At 36.2% G+C, this 13604-nt stretch overlaps 1 protein-coding gene across 2 annotated transcripts in view; it reads left to right on the top strand.

Moving 5' to 3' along the window:
- gpc5c (glypican 5c) overlaps positions 1-13604 on the top strand; it is a 131148-nt gene that overhangs the window by 77036 nt on the left and 40508 nt on the right. For both annotated transcript variants that reach the window (XM_089131065.1, XM_039657606.2), the window contains one exon: positions 12397-12517. In XM_089131065.1, coding sequence (XP_088987191.1) covers positions 12397-12517 — 121 coding nt within the window. The remainder of the gene's footprint in view (positions 1-12396; positions 12518-13604) is intronic.

The raw sequence follows: 13604 nt of genomic DNA, 5'->3' as shown, positions 1-13604 counted from the left end.
AGTATATATATTATACATTTTAAAATATAATGTATTCCTGTGATGCAAAGCTGAATTTTCAGTGTCACATGATCCTTCAGAAATCATTCAAGAAATATTTCTCATCAAAGTTGACAAAAGTTCTGCTTAATATTTTTGTTGAAAGTTGTAAAGAACAGGATTTATTTTAAATATAAATGAAGAGTTCAGATGCAAAAGCCTCTAAGTGACATTTGAAATTTTCTTAGAATGATCATTTTTAACCAACTCGAGTATTTAAGTTCAGTAAATTCACTTAAATGGCAATGATAATTACCTATGAATTGTCATTTAAGTGAAATTACTGAACTTAAATATACGAGCTTGATAAAAAATATCATTCTAGAAGAAAATTTCAAATGGCACTTAGAGGCTTTTGCATCTGAACTCTTCAAATATTATGCAACAACATGTCTTTTACTGTCACTTTTGATCAATTGAATGCATCCTTACTGACTAAAAGTATTAATTTTCTTTCATATAAAATGTTCTGCATGTTCTCTATCCTCTGCATCATCCCATATTATTTGCATTCGAAACACTATGTCAGCTGTGATCAGACAAATCTCTGTTTTTGTTAGGGATTCTCTCTGTAAAACTTTGCAAATAACCTTATCTACCACTAGGTGGCACTTTTACACTATTACAGAGTGCTTAGAATGGGTTTTTGGGAACTTTCTGAGTGTGAATCTTGGTTATCTCTGTGGGAGTGTTGGTCTCACAGTTAACACATTTACTTTATATGTTAAGTATTGGTGCTCATACCAGTGACGCCAGGTTGTTTTATGACCCGTTTCCTTTCTTTATTCAATACAATACCAATCAATAATTTTAGTTTGTTACCAGAAAAAATGCACCTGTGCTGTTCTTGCAGGTATTTAGCTAAACCACTTTTGGCAGCTTATCTGCATTTATTGTATGTTTTTTACATGATAGTTTTTGTATGGCATCCATGTCTGACCTGTTCGTTGTTGCCTCAGAGGCTCAGACACTCGTTTCAAAAACTTGCGAGGTGTTCGCAGGCATGCATATGTCCATGTGTTTAATTCAATGGCATACTGCCAAATTTTGCCCTCGGTCATAACATTTTGGCCTCTGAGCTTCTGGCAACGGCCAGTGCCAGCTTGAAGCCACTGGCATCACTTTGATGCTGGCACAAGCTGTGCACATCTGGCCTAATGTCATTGATATTCAGTGTGATTTTGTTGACATGGAGTTTAACACTCTTTTCTAAATCTAGTTTTCATTGTGGAGATATATTTGTATTCAAATCCACTGCATGCATTGATAGCTTGTTATTGATCTATGACGTTGGTGGAAAGCCTGCTGATTGAATACCCTTAATAATGTATAAAAGCATTACAAAGCCTTGTATTGTTTTGTTTTTATAGTGATTGAATTACTGAAGTGCCAATATACCACCTATACTGTATAGACTACAATAGTATAGTGGACTGTTTCTGGTTTGTGTTTGCCAGTATTCTATTACATTGTAATCCAGATGTGCTCATGGTAACAAGCTCTTACAAGTGTGTTTTTAACATTTGTGTGTGTTTGTGTTTGTTCTCAGACAAGATGGAATAGCAAGAACACACAAGTGAATTCATCTTTTTTTTTCTTTCTTTTGTCTAAAGAAATAACTGAAGGTTGAAATTGTGTGAGTGTAATACTATTGTGCTACAATAGGGGGCGATAAAGAGCCTATTTTTAGTTGCCCCTCAAGATAGTTTATCACTAAAATAGCATATTTTTACTATTACTAAAATATTATTTCTGCAGTATAGTATGTAAACTCAAAATATTCACCAAAGTAAGATATTATTTGGTCAAATAAATTGTAGTGAGTTAATTGTACTGTTAAGATATGTTTTACACAATTTGATTATCTATCTATCTAGATCTGCCTGTCTGTCCATCAATCTCTTATTCATGTTTCTTTGTGTTTCTCTCTGTTCTCTCTGCCCAGCTCTTGCTTTAGGGAGTGAGTTTAAAAAGTTTGCTAGCTTTGCCCATGCATACCCAGGAATTTGTTTTAAACCCAGTGCTGGAAATAGTGCTGCAGAACAACTATAGATAGAACTAGAGGGATGCAATCTCAGGCAGTGACATCACCCGCTGCATCTAAATGATTAGTGTGTGTAGAGAGAGAGAAAGAGAGTGATGGCGTGTGTGTGTCAGTCCGTAAAATGGGAGGTCTGGGTTTCGCTTCCGAAATTCCAAAATAATTGAGAACACATCTCAGTGGATTTTCACCTCCACACACACCCTCATTACAGTTATCTGGAGCTCATTGACTGCTGTATGCCGCTGACCTGTAGCAACATTATGAGGGGAATGGTGAAAGTGTAAGAGACCTTAAAAACACTGGGTTGAGTTCAAAGAACAGGAAGTTCTCTACATGGGGCGTCACCGCTGAGCAATTAATGCCACATTCACAGGGTCACACACACAAGGATGGGCTTTAGTGTGTGTGTGTGTGTGTGTTAAATTGGTTTCTCGGCCAACCAGGGAGCCAGGCTTCAGGGTAGAGCCTTTAATAGTGACCAGGCAGAACTAGTGACCAGTAAATGTTCCCATAAACAGCCACTTCCTTCAGTTAATTTAGAATAACAGGCTCATAGGATTCTCATGTGTTTTTTTTATCCTCTTCCTGTACTCTCAGTCGCTCGTTCACTTGTTTAAAGGAGAACTCCGGCGTAAAATGAACTTTTGGTCTAATTACACAGTGGTACATAGTCAACTGTTCTCTGAGATTTGTTTTCATGATTATTGAACGTAAAGAGTTTTATCTCTAAAAACTGTTTAGCTTATAATGCTAGTATGGCATAGAGTAATGGAAATAAAAATGGCTATACCACTAACAAGGCTCAAAATAGCCCAACACTTACACGGTAGCATAATCAGGGTCCCTACATGCAAAACAAAGCTTTGAGAACTTTGTAAGTTTACAGACCGTTTAATAAGAAGATACGTTATAAAGACAGTTCACTTCGTGTATACAGACAGGAGCCATCTTGGGAAAACAGGCTCAACAAGTCGAACCTTTAACTGCTTTACTGTTTAGAGGGTTTCTTTTTTTTATCTTGGCTGGATTCATGTAGAATACTGTTTGGGAGTGGGTACAATTTATTGCGAAAAGTCTTACCAAGGCTGCATTTATTTGATCCCAAATACAGTAAAAATAGAAATATTGCAAAATTTAAGTTTAGAAAAATATTTTTATATTTTTTTTATTATTTTTTAAAGGTCCCCTGACATGGGGTTATTTTATTATTTCATAATGTTTCTTGGGTTGCCCTTATAATGTTAGTATATTTTTTTAGATCAAAAATAGTCATAATTTAGAAATAAAAGGCATTTTTCCTAGCCTGATTTGAACGCTCTGTTTGAAGGGGCGTGTCTGCTGTGGGATTCAGTGTAACTGGCCACTGCTGTGATTGGCTGACATGCTTGCATATGAAATAGCTACATATTACATGTGAAACTCTCTCGAATACTTTTAACTACAGCTAATATAGGTTTTTACTATTACAGCTATCGAGATTACCGAATCATGAGAATTTTTTTTAATTATTTAGATCTATTCCCATCACATAAAATGTTGCTGTGATGAGCATTGAGCAAGGATGACAGTCTGTTGATGTGACACGATCATGTACATACAGTAAGAGCTTCATTGTGCAGTGTGCATCATTGATTTCATAACGAGTTGTCCAGATAAACTCGTGCTGTGTGGAAAGATTGTTTTTTGATTGCTTTCTGTATAATTTGTTCACAATTTCAATAAGATTTTCATCCTACTAAAAGAAACGATGTGAAGTTGATATTCTAGTCACTGGCTTGTCTTACTGATGCACAGTTTCGTACGATTTTGAGAGAAAGATTAACTTACCTGTCTGAACTTGAACAATTAGGCTGCACATCAGAAATTGTCAAGAAATTGTCATTGAGTTGAGGAAACAGTCGTCGGTAAAGTGTGTGGACCATACAAAACTTTGGGAGTTGAGTCGGCGCATTTCCAGAGAAAATAAAATTAGCCCATTGTTTCTTCAGAGGCTCGGATGAAGAAACTAAAAAAACTCTTTTGTGTTCTTTTGTACATCCGAACACTGATCAACTGCCATGCTTCGCTCGTTTGCAGACCATGATATCTCTCGAGGAAACAGTCAAATTTAAAAGCTATTTCTCTAGAAAAAACTAAAATCGCCTGCGTTTTCTCATGGGCGAGCCAAATTCTCCGGGCGGGCAAAGCAGAGAAAAGGGAGGTAACATTTCCCCCCGTATGACATCATATAGGGGAGATTCAAGATCAGCGCGTCTGAGCTGCAGAGAAGAGAAAGATAGCCAAAGCTCGGTTTACACCGATTGAAAATTCTAGACACGAGGGGACCAAATACAGGCTAGGGGAACTAATTATGTTAAAAAACCTCAGAAAATGAAAATTTCATGTCAGGGGACCTTTAAACTGTAATTTATTCCTGTGATGGCAAAGCTGAATTTTTAGAAGCAAGTCTTCAGTGTCACATGATCCTTCATTTGTTCTAATATGCTGATTTTCTGCTTTCCGCTTATCAACATTGAAAATAGTTGTGCTGCTTAATTATATGTATTTCTGCTTAATTCTGCTTAATATATATATATATTTCTCTTTAATTTGTTGAACAAATAGAACAGTTAAAATAGGCAAGTTGGTGGGTCTCAGACCAGTTGACTAAATGATTAAATCAGTTACTCACCTTCATGTCATTGTCATCACTGTATGACTTACTTTTTTTCTGCAGAGCACAATAGATGTTTTGAATAATGTTTCAGTGTTTATTGTCCATGCAGTTAAAGTTAATGAACATTACTGACTTTCATTATGGACAAAAAACAGCTAAGACATTCTTCAAAATATATTCTTTTGTGTCCCACAGGAGAACGAAAGTCATACATGTTTGGAACAACATGACTGTGTGTAATTTGACATATTTTTTTTTAATTTCTGGTTGAATGTAATTTTAAAAAGTTGGACAATATTTAACTTGTCACTTAACTCTCAATGCTCGTAGCTAGGGCTGTCAAACGATTAATCGCATCCAAAATAAAAGTTTGTGTTTACATAATATATGTGGGTGCACTATATAATTATTTTGGATATAAATACACACACATGCATGTATATTTAAGAAAAATATACAAAATATTATTGATATATAAAATATTTATATACAATATAAATTATAAATCGACATACAGTAAATACATGAAAATATTTCTTAAATCTATACAAGCATATGTGTGTGTGTTTATATATATATATATATATATATAAAATAATTATACACAGCGCACCCACATATATTATGTAAACACAAGCTTTTATTTTGGATGCGATTAATCGCAATTAATCGTTTGACAGCCCTACTCGTATATAGTTTTGTGCCTGATTACAGTGCCTTTCTTCAATATTTGATCCTAATTTGATGAGTTCCCACCGCCACGCCCTGAACCACAGCACAGAATTCATTATTTCTGAATATTCTGCTTCCACTTTAAGAGATGCCCTCGAAATGATAGTAATTAAAAATCTCACAATAGCGCTAAATAATTGTTTCCTATAGTTTAGGAGTAGAGTGTAGTAATTATAATAGTCAATGTCTCAATATAGGGAGGTCTTAACCCTGCTATTGTGTGCGTGTGTGTGTGTCTCCTTGCACTGCCACACACCTTCCACTCCTTATATTACCTCAGATATACTCTCCATCCTTCAGTTACCCTCTCCCTCTGTTTTTTTTTTTTAATCCCATCATGCTCAGTGTGCGTGTGTTTGTGTTTGCATAACATTTATGGAGAGAGTTATTGATATTGCACTCAATAAAATACAACACGCATATCTGCTGATGTTCAGTGCGGAAACATTGATGCTTTGAGCTGTGTGTGTGTGTGTGTGTAATAGGCTGACCTCAATGCCATATCCTTTTCTCTTGAGAACCAACCCCCCCAACACACACACACACACACACACACACACACACACACACACACACACACACACACGATGCAGCTGTTGGCCACATGGGCATCTGTCCCTGCCACTGGCAGCCACAGTCTGCTTTCCCATCATCCCTTGGGGCGGCAAGCTTGGCTCGGGCTCTTTTCTGTGGTTTATCTCCACCATTTGCTCATCCTCTCACACTCCCTGATCTTTCCATCTCTATTGGATTCCTTCTCTTCACCTCTCTGTCTATTTTAAGCAGTGTACGTCTTGTTTTATTTGGCTCGTCTCCCGTCTGTATTGATTGGCATCTGTTTTCAGCGCAGATGTGTGTTTGGCACTGCCTGCAAGTCTGTCTCTGTGCCTAAAGTGTTATTTATGGATTTAAACAAACATTTTTTTTTTAATTCAAACATCAGACTTGTGACATTTCCTGATCCTGTTGGGTTATCTTATATGTGTAGTTTTTTTTTTTCATCAGAGACTGAAGTGAACTCACAAAATGTCTTGAGTTTCTTCTGTGAGTCTGGGCATGTCACAAGAGATTGGATCCAAACAACGTTCCAGTAACCAGATGGTCACATTAAACCCAACGGCCGAGTCATTAGCAGACAGTGAGCTAACTCTGAGCCTCAGCCTGAGATCAGTGGCCTTCCCCTGTGAAAATTAAACTGAGGCGTAAAGAGTTTGATTGGGATTCTTGATAACAATAATTGTTTTCATAATCGTATATTAATCTGAGATTAATGAACTGTGTAGTTCCAGTATGGAGTTCCTATATAATTCAGTGGTAAAACTGCCTGATTTGCCGTGTTTAACCTAAGGCTGTGTTTGTATTTTCTTGGACAAAAACTATGGCATGAAAACGGAAACTGCTTTTCAGTTGGGTAGAAAGTTACATGTGTTGAATTGCAAAAAACATATGTGTGCATGGTATTGTGTTTTAAAAAAACAGAGGGATATCAGTTTGGCTTTCATTGCTGGTAGATCTTTGATTGTCAAGTGGTTGATGATGATGTCGTGATGGAACATTTAAACTTGGATGGATGGATGGACGGACAGATGACGGATAGATGATGATGATTATGTAAAAATAGATCGATGAATGGACAGATTTATGGATTTCTAAAAAACATGGATTATGCAACCCGGTCTCATCCCAAGACGTCATATAACTGACGTTTTGGGACGTCTTTTGACCATAAGTCAATATTCGCCTTTTTAGGGCCCCCTTAAACGTCGGTAGATGAGGTTATGGGATCCTAACTCTACCCCATACCTAAACCTAACCCTAAACCTAACCCGTCACCTAACTGACGTTAAAGGTAAAGCGTCAGTTGTATGACGGCCCGGGATCGCCATCTACCGACGTTTAAGGGGGCCCTAAAAAGGCGGATATTGACGTATGGTCAAAATATGTCCCAAAACGTCAGTTATATGACTTTTTGGGATGAGACTGTGTTAGATTATGATAGTTTGGTTCACTCTTAGAAGAAAAGGTTCTATATAGAACCTTAAAAGGTTCTATCAGTGCTACGTATTTGGAACCCCCAAAAGGTTCTACAGAACTTACACTTTTTATTTCTATACACTTTTTAAGGGTTCAATAATAAGAACACTTTAGGGTTCTTTGTAACCAGGAAAAAGGTTCTTTATGGAACCCTTTGGGTTGATTCATTATCATTTGTTCTGTCTTTTCCGGATAAAATATTTCATATTATTGACAAACATCAAGACCCTAAAATGTATTTATGAATGCATGTGAATGATCACAAAATTCAAGATATGGGGGTTAGAAAATGTATATATTCATATAATTTTATGTAGTTAAACAATATCACACAAAGAGTGCCATTTCAGTTTTTCTCCTCCAAAAATCAGCACGATTAAAATCATGATATTAAGTTATGACAACAGTTTAATAAACAATAATTTAATTACAACTACAAAATGTTGCAGAATAATATAATATATGAATGAATGAAAGCCTATAAAGAACCTTTGTGCCAAAAGGGTTCTTTCTTGTCATTATAGAACCTCTTTTAGCAGTAAAGAACCCTATGCTTCATATGTAGAACCCCAATGAACCCCTTTTTCTAAAAGTGTAGAGTACAGTATATGTAATTAGTTAGATGTTTGGATGGATGGATATATAGACAGAGAGATGAATAGGATGAATAGATAGATTTTGATTCTTTGTTGTGCTTTCAAGACTTGGCTTTGACATCTCACTTCAGATGAACGACACCCTCTCTTTAGCTCAAATCATAGCAGCCCGGCGGTGTGTGATTGCTGGTTTCTGTGGTTTGTCCTCATGCAGGCAGGCGTCCATTGTGTCTCTGAGAAAGAGAAAGATGTTAGGAGGACAACAGAGCTGTCCATTCCACAGGCAGCAGAGCAGCGTATTCTGAGAAAGTTAGAGGATGCAGAGCTTGTAATTTACATGTCTGTGTCACGGCCCGCTCTGCGAGTTTATCTCGCTCCAAACCTCTAATTTACCCAGATCAGATTTGCACATTCTAGTGGTTCTCATTCACTCTCTGCCGCCCTATTAATTACAGAGCAGCTCTGCTGTTTGCAATCTAAGATCTCATTTCTGTTTCTCTTCCTCTCGCTCACAAATACTGTCACATTGGGACTTTTTTCAAATTATATATATATATATATATATATATATATATATATACGTATATATATATATATATATATATATATATATATATATATATATATATATACATTATACAAGAAGATGGATTAAAGGCTTTTTAATGGTTCTTTGTTTCGCTCTGTGGGGTTCTTGAGTTTTTTTGAGATTAAAAAAGGTTCTTGAAATTGTTTTGTATTCTTCAGATCAGCAGAGACCCAAAAAGATTCTTCTATGGCATAAGAAAACTATTATTGTGGCTTCATTTGACTGTTCATTTTTAAGAACGCAGATGAATCTACAACATATTTCTCATAATTGTATAGCTTTTGTTTTGCATGTCTCTTTTTTATTTCTTATAAACACCTTACAACCTTGCTTTTCATGCTCAACCATCATTATTTTCAAAGCATTATTGTTTCCATGGAACTCTGGGAACTCAGTGATTATGGGATGTTTGTTGAGTCGCTTCATGCTGGGAACCAGACAGCATCCTGTCAGAGATGCTTTTCATGTTTATTTTCTGCGGATTTATTCAAAGTTTGTTTTCATTTGCATCATTGTTTGTGTGTATTCATATCATTATGTGTAAAAAGCTGCATGTCTAAGATGTTTATTTTTTTTTAATTTAAAATAGATTTTCCATTTGTTTAATTTCATTAATTTTCACTCTATGGCTGTTAATTTTTCTGCTTTCAATTTAGTCTTAGTTTTTCCAGTATATTTAGTTTTAGTTCGTTCACAGCTTAAAACTATTTCTCTTTTCTTCTTCTTCTTCTTTTTTTTTTTTTTTTTTTTTGCGGAATTGAGGAAAAAATCCCAGATCCAAGGCTGCTGAAAGTGACTGGCCTCTTTTATCACAATCTCTTCATCCTTGGCTCTTTGAGAGAGAGAGTAGATTACAGTAATGCAAAACGAACCTGCAATAAAGGATGTTGAGCAAACATAGCTGTTGGAGAGAGAGAGAGAGAGAGAGAGAGAGAGAGAGAGAGAGAGAGAGAGAGAGAGAGAGAGTTCAGTAAGGAGGATTCTAGGATTCTTGGTCTTCTAACTCTCTCCTCTGGGTCACACCCAGGGATTATAGGCTTTCTTAGTACACCATCATTGAGAGAGTGAGAGAGTGAGCCTTTTTTCATTGAGACATCGCATTAAAGCAGCAAAAGATTGCCTGTGTATGTCACTGCATGTCTTGATGAGTATTTTGTTGTATGTGTGTTTGGAATATGAGGTAAATGTCTAGATTTAAGTCGCAGTGTTGGCTGAAATAAGGGGAAATTCATTTTCAAATAGAAAGATTAAAGGCTGAGCATACGGAATGAGTTTAGATATCTTTTCATTGTGAATGTTTCTGAGCTGCTATACTCTTGTAGAATGTTTCTATAATAGCACATCAGGAATTATTAGCACATTAGGAATATATTTCCATATTTTTCACAAGATGGTGCCATGTTAAAGTACAGGGATAATTCTAAAACAGTAATATATTCAGATGAGATGATAGACGAGTCTGAGATGTATGACAGTAGATCCAACATTATAGTCGACAACCTATGGAAGCTTGTTTCCGCCACTGAATAAAAAATATATAAATAAATAATTGCGACTTTTATCTCACAATTGTGAGATATGAAGTCAGAATTGTGAGATAAAGTCAGAATTGCGAGATATAAAGTCAGAATTGCGAGATATAAAGTCAGAATTGCGTGATATAAAACCCAATTCTGAGAAAAAATGACAGAAGTGCGACTTTTGATCTCACAATTTTGACTTTTTTCTCACAATTGCGAGTTTATATGTCGAAATTCTGACATCTTTTCTCAGAATTGTGAGATAAAAACTCGCAATTGTGACTTAGGCCAATTCTAAGGGAAAAAAAAACCTAACTTTTTTCCCCCTCAGAAAGTTTATATCTCACAATTCTGACTTTATAACACGCAATTGTGACTTTATATCTCGCAATTGTGACTTTATATCTTGCAATTGTGACTTTATATCATGCAATTCTGACTTTATATTTTGCAATTCTGACTTTATAACACGCAATTGTGACGTTATATCTCACAATTCTGACTTTATATCTCACAATTCTGACTTTATTTCACACAATTCTGACTTTATATCTCGCAATTCTGACTTTATTTCACACAATTCTGACTTTATAACACGCAATCGTGACTTTATATCTCGCAATTCTGACTTTATATCTCGCAATTCTGACTTTATATCTCGCAGTTCTGATTTTATATCTCGCAATTGCGACTTTATATCACGCAATTTTCTGACTTTATATCTAGCAATTCTGACTTTACATCTCGCAATTCTGACTTTATTTCTCAGAATTGCGAGATGTAAAGTCAGAATTGCATGATATAAAAACTTGCATGAAAAAAAAGTCAGAATTGTGAGATAAAAAGTCGCAATTACCTTTTTTTATTTTTCATTCTGTGGCGGAAACAAGCTTCCATAACAACCAGCTGAATTGTAAATAATAAATGCATATGTTTACACCACTGAAATGTTTGGCATTCAATAACTCAATTCAGAGCCAGACATAAAGATTTGACCAAAAACAAAACACAAACCAGCCATTGGTCATTTAACCAGCCACTGGTCAATATGGCGTTGGAAGTGTTTGTTTCTTGTAAATTGTAGGGATGATTCATGATCTATCTCCGTTGTGCCCTTGGCTAAGGCACTTTAATGTTAGTTTGCGTGGAGGTAGACCTCAACATGGGTTTATTTCATGCATTAGGAATCATTTTAATCATATTTATCTCTGTAATCCAATATTGAAAATAAGAGCACCCACACAGTTAACATTCACAGTCACACACACAACCCCATATGCATATTTCTTTTATTTGTGTTTGTATGTTCTCGTCACTTCTTAAAATTGGATGATGAATAATGTATTTTTAGTGTGTGGGTTGAAAATTCACGCTTTCCGAAATAATATTGGCAATTTTTTTTTTTGCAACAGCATGATATGAGAGCGAGCGAGATAAAAGAAACGGTTTTGGATGTTATGCTTCGGTCTTCCGTCAGCTCGCTTTCTGATTGAGTGTCGTTTCGTTCCATGTGACAATCTACAGTGTGTTTTTCTTTGAGGTTCCCCCTACACAACAGAATTTCTGATTGTAAATATTCAACAATTTACTACTTGAGATCAGTGCAGCCCAGATGTTCTTCTTACCAGATTCAATCACTCTTAACACTATCACGCCATAAGAAAATCTGATAAAATAATAAGAACCATCAAGATAATCGGGAATTTACCAAGGATTGTCAGAAGGGGAGGATTGGTTACAAAATCGACCCTTTATAGAGTGTGAGAGCCTTTAGCAGTTCAGATACATTTCTTAATGGCCTCTTACAAGACTCTAATTAGCCTCATTTCTAACTTTCATATATGGCCTTCCTTCTCATTTTATTATTCCAAAGCAGTATTTTCTCACCCACTATCTCATCAATACTCTCACATACTTCCAACTGACACTTCCCACAGCACACACACCAACAATTAGACTTTATAATGCATCATTTCTGTCAGGGGATCTCGAAGTCCAAGGCATATTGATCTCCTAAGCTGTCAGGACAGAATGCCGTCCGTATCCGGGTAAAGCCAAACAGTAGATTGAAGATTTAAGCTTTCAAGGGACCTCAACCAAAGGTCAATTTCTGCTGGGGCTTCGTGGTGCAGATAACAGCTGACCATCTCCTAACGTTTATGTCTCTTTCTATCTCTTTCTCTCAGTTATAATAGAAGAACGGTGGGCAATGGAGTCCGTGCTCAAGAAAAGAATCCAGAAGTAAGGGTCCGAAGTGTTGACCCGGTGCTTATGGATGTCAAAAACAAACTCGAGCTCTTCAACATGGTAAGGCATATTATGATTCGCTGATGTTATTTCACATATCTGCCACATCTTAAAATAATAGTTCACCCAATAATACAAATTCTGTCATCATTTTCTTGCTCTCATGTAATTTCAAATCTGTTAAAGGTACAATATGCAGGATTTTTAGACAGTTAAGCTAGATTAACATTAGTGAAAAACATACAGATCATATTCTAACTTTTCATCATTTTGAACTACATAACACTGATTAGTTTTATGTACATTTGCTCACCTGTCTAATAAAGTATGCAACACTCGCATCTCTGTCGAGTCGAAGTTAGTCGCGTGCGTGGAGCTTTCGGCATCTGGAAAGATGTTGATCTTCGTTTTAGTCCTCTTTTTGTCTCAAAGTCTGCTTGCCATTGTCCATAATGTTTGAACAAAATAACAACAGTGTGAGCGTCCTTCTAGGCATAACGGGCATAACCAATTGACAATGTCTGTCGCCATGGTTACTATTGCAGTATGAGGTCAAACCTGGCGGAAATCCAGGGTAATGCGGACCTCTGCTCACATGCCCTGTTTCTTTGGTTAAAATCGCAATTTTCTCATGATTTACAAATAGTTGTAAACATTTGGGATATTGTTAGCCTGACTTCATCATACTTCGTCATATTCTTGTCAGAATGTGAGTCTGAAACTGCTCCAAAGGGCTTTTTGATTGGCCCGATCCCTGGCTGAAACTGCTCCCTGGCAATTTGATTGGCCCGATCATTTTTTGACTGATCATAATTTCTCCTCAATGGATCGAGTCCAGACCGAACTTTCCAACCAAAAAATGTTGTGGGCGGGGTTTGGGCTGGTACCCAGGCTAGGATATTGTAAGAATCAACTAAACAAAATATATAACATTGGCCTAGTGGTTTTTGGATATTTTACTGCAAAAATCCTGCATATTGTACCTTTAACATTTCTTTCTTCAGTGAAACAGAAAAGAAGATATTTTTAACAATCAAATATTAAAAATATATTCTTTTTTATTTCACAGAAGAATATTGAAACACAGAAAATCAACGAATCAACTTATGTTGTAAGGCTCGTCGCCTTCAATTATGAATTACGCTCG

This window comes from Pimephales promelas, chromosome 5 (genome assembly GCF_988280905.1).
Source record: "Pimephales promelas chromosome 5, fPimPro1.hap1.1, whole genome shotgun sequence".
NCBI lineage: Eukaryota > Metazoa > Chordata > Actinopteri > Cypriniformes > Leuciscidae > Pimephales > Pimephales promelas.
Note: the sequence above shows the minus strand (reverse complement) of the source record. Positions and strands in the feature narration are given on the sequence as shown.